We start from the raw sequence: 21735 nt of genomic DNA, 5'->3' as shown, positions 1-21735 counted from the left end.
AATCCATGTCTTCTGAAGCAATATGATAGGTGTGGGTGAGGAACAGATCAATACTTAAATCCTTATTTACTATAAATTTTCCTCCCTGCCCAGTAGGTGGTGATATGCACAAATAATGTGAATCGCTAAAAACAAAAGAAGAAAAATGTGAAAGTGAAAGTGGAGATTAATGGTAAAAAAGGAGTTATATATTGATCTTTTTCTCACCCACAACTATCATATCACTTCTGAAGACATGGATTTAAGCACTGGAGTCCTATGGATTACTTTTATGTTGCCTTTATGTGCTTTTTGGACCTTCAAAGTTCAGACAACCATTCACTTGCATTGTATGGACCTACAGAGCTGAAATATTTAATATATATATATATATATATATATATATATATATATATATATATATATATATATATATATATATATATATATATATTTTTTTTTTTTTTTTTTTTTTTTTGTATTCTGCAGAAGATAGAAAGTCATACACATCTGGGATGGCATTAGGGTGAGTAAATGATGAGAAAAAAATATTTTTATTTTTGGGTGAACTATCCCTTTAAGATGGTGAATAGGGCCAATTTTTATTTCATGTTGACTAAAAACTGACAAATGTGAAGAATCAACCGTGCATGCACACACAAACACAACAAATTCTCTCTATTGTCATGTCCCCTCCACCTTCACATCTTGTTGACTGGCAGGAGGACTATTATTTACACATGAAGGCCACATCTTTTCACCGGCATGTGAAAGTTAATTAGGTTGGAGAGATTGACAGTTCTCGATAAAGCGAATACTACTCAACTTAATTGCTTTCTGACAGCTGCGCCGAGTTTGCAGAAAGGAGAAATTGAATTTATGGATGAAGACCCCTGTGTTTGCCCGCTTGCATAGAGTGTATAGAGTGTCACCCAATAGTAGACCAACCGCTGACACTAATCGATCACCGCAGGTGGGACATGAACAAACTGTCATAGACTGAGATTTCATAAGCAGTGATTTGGTAAATTGTGTCTCGTCTGTGATGATACTGTATGGAAATTGGGTTACTAGTTAGGGAAGACTATGTCAACATTATTGATTGGTCTATATTGTGGGTTTGACCAAGCCCTATAGCACTAACCTACATTCATGCAGAGATCAATGCTAATTAAACAGAGCAGAGGGGTTGACTAATAAGACAGCAGTCTCAATCACTAGTTGTGTAATCCCTTTTTGTGTAAACAAATTACGTCCACAAACGCTGCTATTGGCGGCCATTGAGATTACAACTGCTGTCAGTCACATCGTTCATTTGTTGGACTGCTTCATAAAAACAAACCTGACAGAGAGTAATTACTTCGAGTTTTATGTTTAAAGGTGAAGTGTGTAATTTTTTCTGTTAAAATACTTTCTCCTATTCCAGTTTAATAGGAAGAGATAATTATAAGAAATCACTTCGTAGGTGGACTTCGGAAGAGTGTAAACACTGTTGCTCTGTGATGTTTTCAAATCAATTTGAGAGGTATTACAACTTCTTACAACTTAGAGGTATGTCAACTTCTGGCTGAGCCAATAGAGTGAGTTTCGGGAAGGGCTACCTGTTTATCCAAACTGAAATCTGGAAGATGGAATGAGTGTTTGGCAAACCTGTCTGAAAACAAGGTATTGTTGGTCATCATTTTTGTTATACCGTTTGGTACTGCTAGTGGTGTAGAAATTACACACTTTAACATTTCTGGTGGACCCTTACAAAAAAAGGTGTAGTGATACGATGGTACAGTAGCAGTATCAGCTGGTAATACTACAGTACTTTGATGTATACCAAGGTAGCATATGATTGCCATGGTAGATTTATGATTACCATATTCACAAACCATGGAATTTAAAGAGTACTTCAAGGTACTTTAAATAATGCCATAGTATTATCATCATGGTGTCCAAAACCCAGAGTATACATGCTGAAAATAAAATGTATGAAATAAAACAAAATAACATGGTACTTATACAGTATGGGCCAATTAAAATGAATATGTTTGTGTGTCTGCCTGTGCAGTTTTTAACCCTAGTGTTGTGTTTAATTTGTGCTAACACATTTTGTGTTCCTGGTCAAAAATGACCAGCCCACTAAGATTGTTTATAAATCTCTCAAATTGCATACATTATCACAATATATTGCATTAGATGTTTTTATCAACTTCTTTTTTAGTAATTATGGTTTTGCACTCCATTTTTGTGCAAATATATATATTTAATAATATATATGTATATATTGGGTATAAATATATATTTGATAGATGGATTAATTGAACTGAGATTATACCAGGGGCACTCCCTGTGGGATAATAATAATAATAATAATTACATAATAAATTAATAACCACTTGCTTGATCTGAAAAATAAATAAATAAATAGGTGTCATTTTAAAGCTTAGAATCTGGACTTAAAGGAATAGTTCACCCAAAAATGAAAATTTGCTGATAATTTACTCACCCTCAGGCCATCCAAGATGTATCTGAGTTTCTTTCTTCATCAAAACAGAATTTAAGATTTTTAGGATTTCATTTCAGGCCTCCTCCTTTAAACAATGCAAGTGAATGTACTCCATTTTTTGACGGTCCAAAATGCATATTTAGGGTGCATCAAAATAATCCACACGACTCCAGTCGACAAATAAAGTTCTTCTGAACCCAAATGGTTGATTATTTTTAGAAACAAAACAATACTTATATACTTTTTAACTACAAATGTTCACTTCCGTACATCTCTGTGACATGCGCTCATGAGAGGGATGACGTAAACTCGTTGGTAAGGTCACGCAACATGTGGAGGAGGAGGCATGAATCGCGTCGCATCAAAAAAAGTAGTCCGTGCACTAGATGGACATTTGTTACCTTTTACACGAGACGCTGAAAAAAACAGCGAGATGCGGTGCAGAGTGCTGCTGTCTCCAATATAAAGTAACTTTAACTTTTAAAAACATGCCTCGAGACATCTGCTTGTTTTATCTGTTGCGCTGCATCTAGCTTTTTTAAGCACAAGTACGTGTTCATTCTGAACAGCCCCACATCATACTTTTTTTGTAAGTGAAACATTAATTCAGATGTAAGTATACTGTATATGAATGTAAAATGTCTTGTTGTGTGCACCCCTGCTAGAAAAGGGTTTTCATATTGTTGACTACCTGGTACTCGTTTGGCCAGAATGTGCTGACTGCCAGTTCCACCTGGTGCCACTGTCGTCCACGCGAGCCTGAGTTGTTCCACACGGGAATGCCAAGCGGCCCACCATTGACCCGCACATAAACCCGCAGTGCCCCTGGGCTGTGGCCGTCTCTGCTGTACAGGAAGTAGCTGAATTGGACGCAGTGCGTGTCGTTTTCACTTAGTGTCTGAAGCAGAAGCTGAGCCCTCTGCCCCGCTGCATGCTGGGAGGAGTTGACCAACATGTAGGAGCCTTGAGGAGGAAAACAGAGAGGAGAAGAATCAGTCAAAGGTCACTGCCATCACATAATGCACATACACACGTAAATATCAACCACTACGGATCATTTTAATATTTATATATAATAGCAATATTTAATGACCAAACCCCAAAAACCATTAGCATTGAATCAATAGCTGGGTTTCCATCCATGTATTTTTAATGCACATTTTGGGATATCGTGTAAAAACAGTTAGACGGAAACACCAAAATGCAAAAAAAAATCTTCAAAATGCACATAAAAAGCGAATACGCTCACTTGAGGTGGATATATTTTTTATTCGAAAAGAAGAAATGCGCATAAACTACGATGAAAACACATTTAACATATAAACTCCTATAGAATTTATTAGGAATACAAGATGCACATCAAAAAAGTCATGTGACTGAATAATTTGTTCATTTCTGGACTGACCAGCAGACCAATCATCGCATCTGAAATGTTGCTGTGGTCATCCTGAAATAACTGTTCTGAAAATAAAAAGCCTGCAAAGAGTTCGCAGAGCAAATATGCCAAATACAAATTTGAATTGTGCCGAAGATCAGGTTTATTCACACTTATATCTTACAAAATATCTTATAGATCCACACGGTAAAGTCATAAGAATGGAGGAATGCACACACATAGTGCTCCCAGAACTGTGTGATGCGCTGTTGCTTCCAGGCACGAGACAAGTTCTTTGGAGTGTTTTGTCTACTTGTTCTAAACTGCAAGTATTTCAATAATAAAAAAGTCACAGTGGCTACAATCTATCCGAAAGTGACGATTTTGTTCTTTTGAACACAAGGGATGGAAACGCGGTTTTATACGCACATTGCTTTTGCGATATTACGTTTTTTTTTTTTTTTTGCATAAATTAAATTCACAACTTGGATGGACACATAGCTTCTGACACCAGATACCATTGGTTCTCACATTTCACATCATCGAACACTACGTTCCGAAGGTTGACTACGTGGAAATACGAATCAGAAATTCAAACAGGTTTGGAATGACTTGGGGATGAATGAATGATGATGGAATTAAACATTTTGTGTGAACTATCCCTTTATCATGCAGTCAAGTTTTGCTGCTTTTGGCAATTATATATACAGTACTGTAAGCTGGTGATATCATTTAAAGCAAAGAACTGTAGGAAATAACACAAAGCATATTCACAGAAAAAAACAGGTCACATTCTTGTGTAGTTAAAAATTTTTGTGGAGTGCTTTAATGTATATTAAAGTGTGTATTTTTAAAAGAAACAGCCGCACATACACTAGCTCTGAGATAATAATAGAGGCTGAGGGGGGGAAACATCCAGTGCAACCAAGCTTCTGTGGAGCGTATCTGCTGTATTTCAGCCTCCTCAGAAAGTTCAGTGTAGTTTTCCCATTCCTACTTTTCAAAAGCCCTTGTTTGACTATTTGTCTCTTTCCTCAGTGTATCTCTCCCTTCAGTGAGTTTACAAAGGATGACAATTTTGGCATTACTCTCTCAACGCTGAGAGAAAAAGTCTACGAACAGCATGGAATACTAAAATGTTCTTCATGCTCCTTTTCGCCCCGAGGCTCTCTACAGAGTGTGACAATTGCAAAATTTCTCTGTACTAAGAGAGAAGTGTATGAGATATTGGTAAAGCAACAGGCACACTCAAATAGAGGCATATTCTGCTGCCTCAAAAAGTTTTTGGACACTAAAAGAACCCTTAAAATGTATGTCTGTGTTTCACAAATATCTGGCATTTTCAAAAGAAAGATAGCACACAAGCACACTTATAAAGCAAAACTTTCACAAAAAGATGTTAGGTTTAGAATGATAAAACAATAGATATACAGTTCAAAATGAAGACAAAACATATTTGGATACTTTCTGGTTGTCAAACGTTAATGTGATGATCTACATCAGTGTGAACCTGAGGGGAACTAAATTCATACATGCACTAAAAATTATCTTGATACCAGTTTGTTAAAAGTAATTGCAAAAATGGTTAGTTCTGAGAAAAGGTTAAGCATCATTTCTTTGCAGATAATACTTGGTTTAAAATGTATTTTCTAATGCAATGAACTTTTATTTTTAACTGTTTCTTAAGTGGACAAAACTGTCCAAATACTTTTTTGGGGCCATTGCACATACAAACACACAAGAGAACAGCCGGCTTGCTCAGAATTAATCAACATGACATGCCGATTATGCACAGAGGACAATGGGACATTAGGGTTAGGGGCTCCATCTGCAAGGTGAAGCACTGGGTTGTCTGAATAGTTACAGATGAACCACATATATACATACACACATTCAGGACATGACAACCCAAAACACCCTTAAAGCTCATTTCAACACTGACCAAACAGAACCCTTCCATGTGTAGTTGACACATAATGTGTCCATGAACTTTTATTTCAACATTTAGATTTTAGGTTAGCAATTATATGAATGTGAAAGTTTTTTCACCATTTTAATCATCTTTTGCCCTTACTACTTATACTACTATATACCATTAAAGAAAATACTGTGGTGGTAACATGAAGTGATGTCCAATACATTGGTACATTATTATATACCATAGTGCAGCGGTCACCAATTAGCGGACTGCAGTCCAGGTCCGGACCCCAGATTAGTTCCATCTGGACCACAAGACATCATGACATTGGGTGCCCCATCTCACCATTTCTACTCTTTAGTTTAGCAGCATGAAAAAACAATGGAGCTGTGTACACCGCACGCATTCTGGGCAATAGATAGCACTGATCTTTCAGTGCTATATCCTTTAATATTCTTCTCTAGCACCGAACACACTTCATTAATACCCTTTCGCACTCCGCACGCGTTGCCTCTCTCCCCCGACCCGCGATATGAGGCTCCGCATAGTAGAGCTGCATATGTGATTATTTTACCGACAGTAGACCGTAGTGGAGAAATACAGTGAAAAGCAATATAGATGGATACCGGCATCTTTCGCTAAAACACACAGCACACTTTTGCTCAAATGAAAATGAAGCAAAGTGAAACAATCTTTATGGGTCTGAAATGACTCGGACAGTTCAGCTAAGCAAGGTTTGTGACAGGATAATGGTTCCAGAGCGCCTTTAGACTAGAAACTATTTTTTCCCATCTAAAATGAGCTTTATTAATCAACACTTTTCGAGCCTATTGATAATAAACAAAGAGATTTTTTAATGTATTCATTCTTGCCCAGTTATTAAGAGACTTTTTTGACTGTTTATGATTCATGTATTTTTTTCTTATTGTACTTTTACTTATTTTAAGTATTGCTGCCAACTTGGACATTTATTAATAACTATTCCACAAAATGTGCATTTCTTAAACATTGCCGTTAGTCAGCATGGCTATGAAACAAGTTATTATTGTCCGGACCTTTGGTGGGACGGAAATGTAGAGAACGGACCTCTTGGAACTTTAATTGAATACCCCTGCCATAATGGCATTTGATTACTATATTCAGCATGTTATTTACATAGTATTCCAAGGTACTTCAAAGAACACCACAGTATTACCATCATGTTCGTGTTCAAAAACCATGGTATTACCATGGTAAAAGTCCTAACAACATGATATTACCGTGGTACAATGTTAAAAAAAATAATGGTAATTCTATGATACATTTTTGTTAGTGAATATTATTTGAAGACAGATGTAAATATACTGTATGGGTATGAAAGCTGATGGCTCTATGGAGCCAGGTCCTCTCTAAAGGGCCCTAAAGTGGACAGCCCTTGATTTATTTGTATGTGTGTGTGTGTGTGTGTGTGTGTGTGTGTGTGTGTGTGTGTGTGTGCGGGTTTGGGTGGTTTACGAGGAAATTTAGGTTACAAACTGGTAATTACAAAGGTATTATGCTATAAATGTGGTTTATGAGGACATTTCTAGTTTCCCCATACTTCAAATCGCTCAAAAAACACACTAAAAGATGTTTTTTTTGAAAATGTAAAAATTTTGAAAGTTTTTTTTGGGAGGGTTAAGTATAGGGGTAGGGTTAGGGGACAGAATCTATTGTTTGTACAGTATAAAAATCATTATGTCTGTGGAGAGTCCTCATAAGGATAGCCGCACCAACATGTGAGCATGAGTGAGTGCGAGTATACGTGTGTGAAAAGCCCTGCTCTCTTAAGGCATTTTGGTTAATTAGATTTCTCAAGGCTTCCTCATATTGCACTCTAGAGACATTTGAAGAGCACATCATAAGCAGAGGAAGGGAGGATGGAAGGAAGGAAGGAAGGAAGGAAGGAATGAAGAAAAAAAGGCTAAATCTACATATAAAGAGCTTTGGAGTGGTATTAAACATGCATCTCATCCCACAGAGGGGCTGTGGAGGGTAGCATGTAATCATGTATGTAGTTCATAAGGTACAGTTGATTATCTCAAGGCCATGAAGGTATAGCGGTTAACTTTGATGAAATAGCTAATTAAAGCCCTCAATCCTGAGGTCGCAAAATTGCTGATAAATTAATCAACTGGATGACAGCATAAATGGAGAAACAGATATTAGGAATGCACCATATACTGGTTTCCATAATTACACTGAAAAAACAAATGCTGTAAGAAAATAACAAATGAACTAAATTCAGTCAGGTTTATACTTATAACGATAAAAAATATGCAAATGAAACAAGACATAATATACAGGTTTTGGTTGTAAGTTTTTTTTTTTTTTTTTGTAATTGTTGGTATTCTTAGGTCAATATTAGAAGCAGAAGTAATACATTACAATAACGTAAAAACGAAAACAAACGAAAATACTTTTAAAGCATTTATTAATCTTGGTTAATGTTAATTTCTACATAAACCAAAACATTTTCTACATTAAACGTTGTAAATGTCAACAATAGTTAATGCATTATGAACTTACATTGAACAAACAATGAACAATATAATATATAAAAATTATCATTAACCATGATTAATAAAAGCTGTATAATATTTCATTAATTCATGCTACCCAATGTTAACTAATGTTAACTAATGTTAACATATATTTTAACATATAGAACTTTAGAATAAAGTGCCTGATTCAACTTGAAGCATGTGATCTCACTTAGTATGAACAGCATTTTATGTTAATCAACAGGCAAAATGGCATTTATTTATAATATTTGCAATCATATAGGCCATATCATAAAAATCAGCGACTACATAAAAATAATTATCATCCAAAATTTCTATATCAGTGCATCTCTAAGAGATGTCCATTAAGTCCCTGAATGGATTTACAGACATATGAATGGATAGATTTAGACAGACAGAAACAGACAGATCTGTTTAAAAACCTCTTATGCAACCAGTACCTCCAGAAAATCTTCCAGTAAAACAGTAAAAAACACTTTCCGGCATTTGAGAGCATACTACAGAACTCTTTCAAGGAGACACATATTGAATTCACAGTGCAGAATCTGTGGTTCATCATATTGTATTGAATCTGAACCCAAACAGAGCTGACCACATATCTCAGTCAGAGGCCCTTGAACTAAGTACGGTGGCACCCCCTGTCTCTCTCTAACACAAGTGGGAAAGGGGCACAGCACACCAGATATTGGCACTGATATTTTGCATTTCACAATTTTTCTCTCCTGCCTCAGATCAGAATCCAATCTCCCAGAGCCAGCCTGAAACCTCTGAAAGCCAGGGCAGCCAGTACAACTTCTACCAGAGGACTAAAGTGTTGATTATAAAAATGCTGATTATATAATATTTAATTCCTCTTAAATAATGAGCACAGAACAGGTTGTACTGCATATACAGACATAAAATGTGTTTACATAAATGCACTTACAATGGAAGTCTATTAGGCAAGTTTACCAGAGGTATAAAAGTAGAAATGTGAAGCTTGTAATACTGTTATAGCGCTTACATTAGTTATTCTGTAAAAAAAAAAAAAAAAAAATATATATATATATATATATATATATATATATATATATATATATATATATATATATATATATATATTATTTGTGTACCTGTAAAGTTAAAAATCTATTGATGTGGGACTACTACAACCTGTGGGTTGATTTAACGCTGTGTAAATGGTACTTGAAAGTTGGAAAGTTAAGTCTTGGTCTCCTTAAATGGATATCATGTTACTGGGTTTTTCATGGGTTTACTGTACATTGGTCATGACATGAGTTGAAAGATAGCACACACAAGGTTGGAAAGTAATTCTATCACAAAAGACAAATGCTAACACATATCGTGTAACTGTTATGGCTACTGAGCCAGTAAGATAACTACATTTTTTTAACGTACTGTGTATTTTTGTGCTGTACAATTGTCCCGTAGACTTTTATTAAGTGCAAGAGCATTAAGGTGGTCACACATACATTCTCATGGCAAAAACCCGTGGGAGAAGATGGCGTGGATGGACATTGAGTGTGCATGAAACCAGGAAAAATATAATTGTCAAACAGCCTTTTTTAATGCTGCACTTTATACTCACTGAGACTTAAGTTAAAAAGAGTTCAATTAAAAACTCACTACTAAAATTATATCCTTGGTCATTGTGAATATTCAGTGTAGCCCTTACGAAGCACCACCCACACAGAGATCACCGCCAATCCAAGCAACATCCTATTGGTCAATGCACTGATTTTGCCTGTCAAAGTTCACCAAACTTGAACTCAAGGTGAAATCAGCGCAAGGAAATTCTTCGCCACAGGATGTCCATCGTGGTAAATTCACATTCCCATGGATTCCTATTGAGATGACTGTATTTCGCCTGTGGAATTTCGTCATGCAAAGGTATGTGCGACCACGCCTACTATAAACACATTTTTTGTTGTTTTAATTTTATCAAATGAGGGATGAGTCAAATTATTTTCTGAGGTATGAGCATATTCCAACATGCTGGTGAGAGGGTATATCTGAGAAGGAAAGACTATGCAGTCCTGATTCTGACAGATACTGTGGCATGGGCACCTCTGGAGGGTGATGGAAGCTTCTGGTATAGCCGAAAATGTCTAAGAGGATGAGCCAAAAAGAGTGAGCAAAAAGCCAGCCTATCCTCCTGTAGTTGTGTCTGTGCAGAACCACTATTCATTAGTGCTTCTCAGAGAAATCACATTTAAATTCAAACCTCTCAAGTTTGACAGAATAAACATCAATTTTGTTTTCAAGAAATTTTTGAACAACAGAATAAAGACAGGTCTTAGAAACATCTCATGATCATGCTTCTGTTCCCACCTTGAGTATGATACTTTAGACTTAAATTCACTCTCATGTTGCTCCAATCCCGTATGACTTTCTCTCTTCTGTAGAACAAATGAGAGATGTTAGGCAGAATGTAATGCTCAGTCACCAATTACTTTCATTGCATTTTTTAATACAATGTAAGTAAATGGTGACCAAAGCAGTCATTATGCCTAACATCTCCTTTTGTGTTTAAATAAATTACATGAGGGTGAGTAAATCACAAGAGAATTTAAATTTTTGGGTGAACTATACATTTAAGCTTGTAACATAGTTCCTGTTTACTGTCAAATGTAGATACTAAAACAAAGGTGTAAATTGTGAGTCTGGAAACTAAATCTAGCTGAAAGATAATCTGATTTAGAAAATGATCTCAGGACAAAATGTTCTCTACAAAGCAACTCAATGAAAATAGTCTTGTAAAGATGTTTCAATAGGTGACTATTGTAGTAATGTGTTGGAGTCATATAATATTTCTACTGCATTTCAAATAGGGCAGAAGGGGTAATCACGCTCCCAGTTTTTTTAGAGACAGACAATATACAGTACATCACTTTTTGCAAAAGAAGTCATTTTCAATGATATCCTTAAACATTTTTTGTTAATTTAGACATTATTTTGTGAATAACTGATTCATCCTATTAGCTGTCAGAAAGTGTAACATTTGAGAGAGCATTATGAATATTAAAAAAAGATGTTTGTCCTCTTACTCCATTATTAAGTGAACATCTTACCTACCCTCCTAAAAAAAAAGAAAAAAAAAAAGAAAAAACAACAACAAAAAAGTGTAATATGATTTGTTGGTCTTAGCTGGTCTCCCAGCCTGGTCAGACTGGACTGTTAGCTGCTTTTAGAGGGGCTTTGAGCACTTTTCAGCTGGTCAAGCTTGGAGACGAGTTGGCCTCCCAGCTAAATCATCTTAAACCAGTTAAGACCAGCAAATGAGTTTAGATTCACTTAGGATTTTCTCAGCAGTGTATGTCTATTATTTTCCCTCAATCTTGTTTTTTTGTATTTTTTTTCAAAACAGATTGCCTGACATGCATTAGCACCAGAATGACAAGAAGCAAGACGTCAGAAATAATTAACAATGCACAAAGCAACTATATAAACCAAACCAAGGCTGCAAAACTAGTAAGGTACTAAATGATTGTTTTTCATCCTTATGTACTTTTAGGGTATAATGTTAGAGGTTCAATCTGCCAAGAGAGCAAAGAACCTGCTGCTGAACCGCTTAATAAGGCCAAGCATCCCTCTTGCCTTTTGATATTTATACAGTGAGCCATCTCCGGTTAACCTTTGACTATTCACCTCTGTGACTCACCGGCGCAGACATACTGTTCGCATAACCAGAAATATCAAACATAAGGTGACCTTTGGTGAATTATGCCTCCAAGGCTGGTGAAATCTGATAAAGTCCCATCCATTTGCTGCTAACCCTCCCAAGGGCGCAGGAACATACATAACGAGATTTGGAGTGATTGAGCCCATCGTCATTCAAACGGTGTGTGCCGCAGGAAAACAGCCACTCACCAGCTCACCAAGATGCTATCTCGAAGAGAAAAGAAGGAAAGGAGAGATGAGATGGAGAGAGGTGGGGGGGGAGAGAGAGAGAGAGAGAGAGAGAGAGAGAGAGTCATGAAAGGACCAAGGACAGAGCTGATGTGGACAAGTGGCTGAAAGACGCATTTGGCAAAAAGTTACCATGGACTTGAAAATTGAGGTCTGAAATAGTGAGAGGAATGAGATGTGGTGAAAAAAATTTAAAATAGGAAAGAAGGACTGCTAAAGGATCAGTGCTCCAAATTTTTTTTTTTTTTTTAAATCGATAAATAAAAATACAAAAATGACATTTTGGAAACAAATGATTTTTTTAGAATCATCTTAGAATCATTTAAGATCATGTTAGATTGGAAAAAAGACCTGATTGAAAGCAATGCGCATTATTTTGATGATTTCTATTTCTGCAGTGTCACTGCAGAAATTTCATTGGTCCAAAATCCTGCTTCTCATAACATTAAACATCAAATATGTTCTGATCGGACGTGACCATGTGACATCGCGAGCACTTTTACATTTAGTGTGGACAGACAAATATTGTTTGTTGCTGGATTCTTATCTGGTTAAGTCACTGTGTTCTTACTTGTAGAGATCATACACTAATCCGAGAAGCAGGAAAGATTACTCGCAATACCCGGATGACAGGTCTGATAATGGAATGTGCGGTTGTTCCTCAGAGATATCAGACCACTAGATGGTGCCATTGACCAATCAGAATCAAGTATTCCAGAGAGCCGTGTACTAATAACCAATAATTTATATTGTATCATATTAGACTGGCGTTAAGTCTGACAGCCCTGAAGTACGAATCACTGTAACTGTTCTTAGTTAATTTAGAATTGGACTCTGAAAAATTACTCACGATTCAATGAGGGTCAGATGTGAACTCAGTGACGGCTCTGAATGATTCACTAATTAGGCGAGTATGATTCAACTTGCTTACTCTGCTATTTTGTAAATCTTTGACTGATTTATTTGAGTCATTTGTTCACAAATCAGAAATCACAGCTTAAGCCCGAAACAGAAAGACAGACAATACCGGAGCATTAGAGTATACTGAGATACTCTAAAGATTTCATTAACTAACACTTCCTCAGCAGATAAAATCTGCCAAACCACATATGGAAAGTTTTCCCTACTGCCTAGAATAGATTTTAAATTATTGTCACAATTTTTTTTTGTCATATTTACGACCATTTTAGTCACAGTCTGGAGCCCTGAAAAAGGAGTGAAAATGGTAAGATGATTAGAAGCAGAGAAGAGATGCCAAGCCAGACTGCAGGAGGGACTGACTAAAGGTAAAGGTGCCTCCCATTTTTGTTTTCTTGTTTCTCAGAACTTTCTTACAGCATTATTTTTCCCTTCATTTGACCCCATCAACAGGGCTTTGTTCGCCTCAGACATCAAGAGGCTTCAAAGGCGTGTTTGAGAATAAAAAGATAGGTGAGAGGGGTGCTATGCTGAATATAGTTGAATCAATAGGTCCTCTTCCCACTTCCTACAATTTTAGAATCCGTCTTGCTCACTCTACCTCTCTTCCTAAAAGTGTTTAAGGCCCCTCCTATCCTTACAGACTTGATGTACATTTCTTTCCATCTCTTTCAACCTTTCACAAAAAGGTCAGCTAAGATTTAAGGCATTCTCTCTTGGCTTTCTTTTTCACACACACATAAATGAAGGAATGTTTTTGAACAAGGGCAGTGGTCACAAAGGACAGGTTATGCTGTCTGTTTTCATGACTCATGTCCAATTTAACTCATAGGACCCACAGTATGATGCCAAGAGACAAGGGGTACAAACAATAAGACCAATTACATATTCTGTGACCTACTTGTGCGTCAGATTGCAACCCTAAAAGTCATAGACATGTCTTGTTTTGCTTTTTATACAACCCTGATTCCAAAAAAGTTGGGACAGAATGGAAAATGCTAATAAATCTTTTTTTTAAAAAAAGGAGTGATTTGTAAATTCTATTCACCCTGTGCTATATTGAAAGTACTAAATTACAGAACATTATTTGATGTTTTACCTTGGAAGGTTTTTTTTTATTTTTATTTTTTTTAACACATTACAAATCATTAAAAAATACAATAAAATTCACAAGGTAAAACATCAAATAATGTGTTGTTGCAGTGCTTTCAATATAACACAGGGTGGATAGAATTTACAAATCACTCCTTTTTGTTTTTATTAGCATTTCCCATACTGTCACAACTTTTTTGGATTTGGGATTGTACAAGACTGGCCGGAAAAAAGTGTCAGTCTATTAATGGAAAATCACTGGACAGAATGACCAAAGTAGGTACTCAATGTAACCCAAAGTCATTCTGGCCTTAGTCCAAAAAGCCTGTGTGGGAAAAGTCCCTTTTGTTTCTTAAATCTTATTAAAGTGTATTTATGTCAAAGCCGTGGCATAGAGAAGTCATTCTCAGCTGAGAGGAGAAAATAGAGCTTCCCATATCTTCTCTTGATTTCCAAGGCTATGTGTCCAATGAAGCCTTATGGTATTCATCTGTCACTTGGTAATATAGTGTATACTAAACAATATTTATACCATTGTTTGTTCCATGTGTTAGTCTGTCAAATCACACTTCAGCTGTTGTTTATGCATTAAAAAATTGTCAGTTTTCCTTTTCAGCCTGTCATGTTAATAATTTTTCATACTGTTGGGTCTATGCAGTTCATGGTCATTTTGATAAATTTCAGTATTTGATTTTAAGGACTTTTTGTTTTAAAAATATTGGTTCTGTAGATGGGTTTCCATCTACATATTTTTGTGAACATTTTGGGATATCGCATAAAAACTGCTGGATGGAAACTCCAAGATGCAAATAAAATCTCAAAAAGGCACATAAAAAACGTATACACTCGCTTGAGGTGGATAAATGTTTTCCGATATGAAGAAATGTGTATAATCTATGATGGAAACACATTTACAGAAAAAACTCATATTGAATGTATATGGAATACAAGATGCGCACCAAAAAAAGTAATGTGACTGAATAATTTGTTAATAACTGGACTGACAAGCGTACCAATCATCACATCTGAAATGTTGTGCTGGTCACCTTGAAACAACAGTGTCCTGAAAATCCAAAACCTGCAAAGAATTTGCAGAGAAAATAAGTTGAATACAAACATGAACTGTGCCGAAGAGCAGGTTTATTGACACTTTTGAAAAATATCTTATAGATCCGCACGGTAAAGTCATAAAATGTAGGGATGCAGGGGTGGGGCCAGAAGGGTGGCAGCTGCCACCCTAAAAATGAGCTTTGCCTGCCCAACTCGGACCCCGCTCGCATCCTCGAGATGGTGCGCAACGGCTTAACCCATCCATGTCGCACATGGTCCATAACAACGTTCCACCCGTGACTGGCAGGACAAAGCGTTCCGCCTCAATAGACAAACTAACCACCGTCTGACCGAAAGTGCTCCCAGAACTGTGTGATGCACTGTCGCTCCCAGACATGAGACAAACTCTTTAGAGTGTTTGGTCTGCGTGTTCTAAAACGCAAGTATTTTATTAATAAAAGAGTCACAGTGGCTACAATTTACCTGGAAGTGCCGATTTTGTTCTTTTGAACACATGGGATGGAGACATGGTTTTCTTCACTTATTGTTTTTGTGATTTTATTTATTTATTTATTTATTTCATTAATTACATTTGCAACTTGGATGGAAGCATAACATGCGTTGAGTCGCAACTTGATGACAACAAATACTGCTCACAACATTTTTAGATGTCACACCCTCTCCTCATCAGTTCCTGTCCTCTCTCTACTCTAAATATAAAAAAAGCAACACAAAGGAAAAATTCAGATTAAAAATGTTATTACAGCTCTTTATAAAATGTAAAAGCACTGAAATCTCATCTTTCATCATCCATATTCAATCCATCACATTATAGGACTTCTGTTACTGAAGAAGCTTGTGACAATAACGTCTCACATCATTTCCATGCAACTTAAGTTCATCTGTGTCTTTCCCCCTAAAGACACCATTACTGTACAAGATGTGTTTTGGAATAAATACACACAAATGAATATTTAATCACAAATTAATTATTAATTAATATTTCAAATCCTGTTGTGTAATCACTCCTTTATCATTTCAAACCAGTTTTCAAAAAAGGCAAACAACACATGAAAAAACAACACAAAATGGCCAGTGATGACAATTATTGTCTCTGTAATATTGTATACCATAAATATTCAAGTATAACACAGAGCATTCAAACAACAACCACAGCAGATGTTTCTAGGCCATTCTTTTCCCTGAAGAGTTACATTTTGATTAGAATAAATATGATTCGCATTACAATGTGTACATGATGCACATGCCATACTTATCAACGGCCCAGCTAATTAAACAGTGAACAGAGGTTTAAAAAAACAGCACCCAGACAAATCACAATTTATATACAGTAAAATGTTTGTAAACCAGTTTGACATCTTATAAATCAAAATCCATTAGTGATCACAATGCAAGTAACCTAACTAATTGTTCCATCATAAATTTCATTAAATTATGCTTTTCTGTCATCAAATTAAATGTCTCATCAGCTCAGTGGGAAAACATTTAATTAGCATTCATTAAACGGCTATGTTTTTGTATTGAAATGCAATTACCTCAGGTCCTCTTAATGTGGTACGCTGAGCATGACAAAATGAGAAAGTCATTTCTTGGAATGACCCCAAAGACAGAATTTGAATTTCACCAATCACTGCAAATAAAAGTCCTGCCAATAAAAGTGTCTTATGATGTATTTCATGCACAATTTGTAACAAAATGTGGATTACAAATACAAAATATAAGCTCAGCTTTCTCAACAAATCCCAATTCCCTGTTCTCATGGTAAGTTTGTACTATCCGTGACCCTACGCTGTTATTCCTGTATTTCAAGAAAAATGCGGCCCCTGATGCAAAAACCAACTCAAAAGCTTTTATTAACATTATCAAAAGATATCCATTTTGAAAGCAGTGTCTCGAGTGTGCAGACACAAACACACAGAGTACGTGCAGTAATAAAGGTAGGCCTAAGAGCTGCTGTTAACAGTGTAAAACCTTCTAAATTTTCTATCTTTACGGTGCAAATCAGCGTAGCATCCCATTTTTTCTACTCCTAGGTGTGACATCACCTAAACATGAGGTCCTAAAGTGTGACTTACTCTCTACTCAGATTTCCCCATCACTCTCTGTGTCTTGCTCTTTCCCCCATTCTTAAAGGGATAGTTCACCCAAAAATGAAAATTCTCTCATCATTTAGGGTGCTTTCACACTAGTACTTTTGGTGCGCACCCGGGTTCGAATGACGTCAAAGTTTGGTTCATTTGGATAATGTGAACACTGTTTTCCGAACTCGGTTGCGCACCCACGAACCGCACCCGGGTCCGCTTGAAAAGGTGGTCTGGGGTACGGTTCATGTGAACTCCAGTACGGTTCGCTGCTGATATGAACACAATTGTACCAAATCGCTGAAGTGAATTCTTTTGCATTTTTGCATGTCTGTTTATACTCTTACCTTGTTTTATATTCTGTGTCTCACTGTAATGTTCTGTGTGCACTTGTTTCTCCTATGACCAAAAAAAAACAAAAACAAAAAAATGCCTTGTGTACTTGAGCACACTTGGCAATAAAGCTCATTCTGATTCTGATATCACTTCTGAAAATATTAAAACACTGGAGTCGTATGGATTATTTTATGATGCCTTTATGTGCATTTTGGAGCGTCAAAATTTTGGCACGCATTCACTTGCATTGCAGAAATATTCTTCTAAAAATCATCATTTGTGTTCTGCAGAAGAAAGAAAGTCATACACATCTGGGATAGCATGAGGGTGAGTAAATGATGAGTGAATTTTTATTTTTTGGATGAACTATCCCTTTAAGATCTCTTGATGCCTACACACTCCTACATGCTCCTGTCTGTTAATAAATACCTTTGTAGTCACCATGTCATTTCATTTTTTCATTTTCTGTCTCTGTTCAGTTTGCATTTAATGGAGTTTAAATGAAGGTTTGGGAGGAGCACATTAGATATGAACAAAAGATAAGTACTGCTCTATAATTCCAAAATGAATACTTGGCAAGTGCCAAACGGGAGAAAAAAGTTGATTTGCTGGTCTTAGCTGGCCACCAAACTGTCAGGTTGGTCTGGTTGGATGGTTTTAGAGGGGATCTGAGCATGTGACAGCTGTTCAAACTGGGAAACCAGCTGGCAAACCAGGTAACCCAGTTGAACACCACACTGTAAAAAATACATTCATTTTATGGTAAAAAACAAAACAAAACAAAAAACAGCAGCTGTGGTTGCCAGAAATGTACCGTAAAAATACAGTGACCATGTTTTAGGCTTTACTGGATGTAATTCTGATGCCTGTATATTTTAAGGTTCACTACCATTTACATTATTAAATTATATTGTTATACTAACCTTCTGGAACTATAAAAGTCTGCTTTTCACTTTAATCACCGTAGTAACTACAAAAGGCCACACAGTGACTTAAAGTATCAACAAGAGTGGCCCTTGCAGGAGCAATAATTAAAACACAGGTAGAGACAGTGCACGCTGTCACTCACCCAAACACAAAAAAACAACAGGTTAACACATATGATACTAAAATAATGCAATAAACATTAATGAAACTACATAAAATATACAGTTGAAGTCAGAAGTTTACATACACATTAGGCTGTCATTAAGTCATTAAAACTAATGTTTTTAACCGCTCCACAGATTTAATATTAGCAAACTATAGTTTTGGCAAGTCGTTTAGGACACCTACTTTGTGCATGACACAAGTAATTTTTTCCAACAATTGTTTACAGACAGATTGTTTCACTTTTAATTGACTATATCACAATTCCAGTGGGTCAGAATTTTACATACACCAAGTTAACTGTGCCTTTAAGCAGCTTGAAAAATTCCAGAAAATGATGTCAAGCCTTTAGACAATTAGCAAAGTAGCTTCTGATAGGAGGTGTACTGAACTGGAGGTGTACCTGTGGATGTTTTTTAAGACCTTCCATCAAACTCAATGCCTCTTTGCTTGACATCATGGGTGAATCAACAGAAATCAGCTAAGACCTCAGTAAAAAAATTGTGAATCTCCACAAGTCTGGTTCGTCCTTGGGAGCAATTTCCAAATGCCTGAAAGTACCACGTTCATCTGTACAAACAATAGTATGCAAGTATAAACACCATGGGACCACGCAGCTATCATACCACTTAGGAAGGAGACGCATTCTGTCTCCTAGAGATGAACGTAGTTTGGTGCAAAAAGTGCAAATCAATCCCAGAACAACAGCAAAGGTCCTTGTGAAGATGCTGGAGGAATCAGGTAGACAAGTATCTATATCCACAGTAAAACGAGTCCTATATCGACATAAGCTGAAAGGCTGCTCAGCAAGGAAGAAGCCACTGCTCCAAAACCACCATAAAAAAGTCAGACTACAGTTTTCAAGTACACTTGGGGACAAAGATCTTACTTTTTAGAGAAATGTCCTCTGGTCTAATTGAACAAAAATTGAACTGTTTGGCCATAATGACCATCGTTATGTTTGGAGGAAAAAGGGTGAGGCTTGCAAGCCGAAGAACACCATCCTAAATGTGAAGCATGGGGGTGGCAGCATCATGTTTGGGGGTGCTTTGCTGCAGGAGGGACTGGTGCACTTCACAAAACAGATGGCATCATGAGGAAGGGAAATTATGTGGATATACTGAAGCAACATCTCAAGACATCGGCCAAGAAGTTAAAGCTCGGTCACAAATGGGTCTTCAAAATAGATAAAGACCCCAAGCATACCTCCAAAATTGTGGCAAAATGGCAAAAGGACAACAAAGTCAAGGTATTGGAGTGGCTATCACAAAGCCCTGACCTCAATCCAATATAAAATTTGTGGGCAGCACTGAAAAAGCATGTGCGAGCAAGGAGGCCTACAAACCTGACTCAGTTACACCAGTTCTGTCCGGAGGAATTGGCCAAAATTCCAGCAACTTATTGTGAGAAGCTTGTGGAAGGCTACCCAAAACATTTTACCTAAGTTAAACAATTTAAAGGCAATGCTACCAAATATTAACAAAGTATATGTTAACTTCTGACCCACTGGGAATGTGATGAAAGAAATAAAAGCTGAAATAAATCATTCTCTCTACTATTATTCTGACATTTCACATTCTTAAAATAAAGTAGTGATCCTAACTGACCTCAGCCAGGGCGTAGACCATGAGCCATACCATCTCTCAGCCATCCCTGTCTTCTTGTAATGTGCACGGAGCTGATCGCAGGTTGACTGGAGGACATTTTTCGAAAGGTCACTGTGTACAGACTCTTTCGGAGAGGCATGTTTACCCCAATTGCCTTTAGCAACACCAGACAGGCAGCAGCTCCTGATATGGGCTTATCTTCCCCCAGCTCCAGAGGGCACCGGCTACACTCTGCCCATCCGCGCTTCAGCTGTTATTTACTCCTTATCAAGGATGCTATTTTGTTTTGTCTTCCCTCACTGCCTCTTTTTCTTTATCGTCCTGCCTTTAAGTCCCTTTCCCAAGGCACAAGATAATGTAAACATGCACACTCTTTCTATCTTTCTTTCTCTCTCTCTTGCTATTACTCCAGCTCACCTGAAACTCTGTATGTGTTTTCTTGTCCCCAGAGAGACTTGGGTAATTGCGGCCCAGCCCTCTCATTCCCCGTTTAAAGAGCTGGAGCTCTGCCAGTGACTCCACCTGTGAAGCTGCATGTTATTTGGTTAAAGAGGTTTTGTTTGTGTCAAGAGGAACTGAGGGAGTGAATTGGGAATACTGATATCAGTTGGTTCCCTTTGAGGTGGTGCTTTTCAAATCAAGTCTTCTTTTTTTCATTACTAAGTTCTTACACTGGAAATGTATGTTTAATATATCTCTGCTTACAGATTAATAAAGGAAAACAGGAAAACACTTTTCATACTTGCTCTAAGATATTTGCCTAATTATATATCAAGACCTAGACAAATAGCAATGTGAAAAACAGATTATCCCTGCTAAAAATAATGTCCACAATTTTAACGGTAAAAGAATGTAAAAATGCTTCAGAAAAAAAAAGAAAAAAAAACACCTTTAATTGGTTATGTACCTTAACATAAATGGTAAAATATTATTTATTTATTTTTTATTTGAAATTGTTTTCATGTATAATTAATGGTAACCCATCACATTCACATTTTATTATATTATGAGAGAATAGTTATGTTTCTTCTTATTTTTAGTATCAGTTATGTACATTAGGGTGCTCTGTGTTACATTTGAAGTCAGAAGTTTACATACACCTTAGACTCAGTTTTTCACAATTCCTGACATTTAATTGTAGAAAAATTCCCTTACTGAGGCAATATAGTGTTTTTGTACATCTCCAGCCCCTGTATTCAATTAACAAAAGACCTTTTATCAGATCTTGTCTGATGGATGGAGCTGAAGTTGAAAGTAACATAATACAAAAAGAGCAACAGAATAGTCTTCTTAAAAAGGAACCATTCAGAAAAAAAAGAAAAA

The 21735-nt window shown here is 36.6% G+C and overlaps 2 protein-coding genes across 9 annotated transcripts in view; one reads left to right on the top strand and one right to left on the bottom strand.

The window, feature by feature from the left end:
• The window catches only part of LOC127453288 (mitogen-activated protein kinase kinase kinase 5-like), a 422352-nt gene that overhangs the window by 16217 nt on the left and 384400 nt on the right, over positions 1-21735 (top strand). The gene's annotated exons all lie outside the window — the stretch shown is intronic.
• Positions 1-21735, bottom strand: part of LOC127453286 (receptor-type tyrosine-protein phosphatase U) — a 330391-nt gene that overhangs the window by 164139 nt on the left and 144517 nt on the right. For all 8 annotated transcript variants that reach the window (XM_051719543.1, XM_051719544.1, XM_051719545.1 and 5 more), the window contains exon 3: positions 3165-3436. In XM_051719543.1, the coding sequence (XP_051575503.1) occupies positions 3165-3436 (272 nt within the window). The remainder of the gene's footprint in view (positions 1-3164; positions 3437-21735) is intronic.

Source organism: Myxocyprinus asiaticus, chromosome 15, assembly GCF_019703515.2.
Source record: "Myxocyprinus asiaticus isolate MX2 ecotype Aquarium Trade chromosome 15, UBuf_Myxa_2, whole genome shotgun sequence".
NCBI classification, from domain to species: domain Eukaryota; kingdom Metazoa; phylum Chordata; class Actinopteri; order Cypriniformes; family Catostomidae; genus Myxocyprinus; species Myxocyprinus asiaticus.
This window is presented reverse-complemented; position numbering and strand designations above follow the sequence as displayed.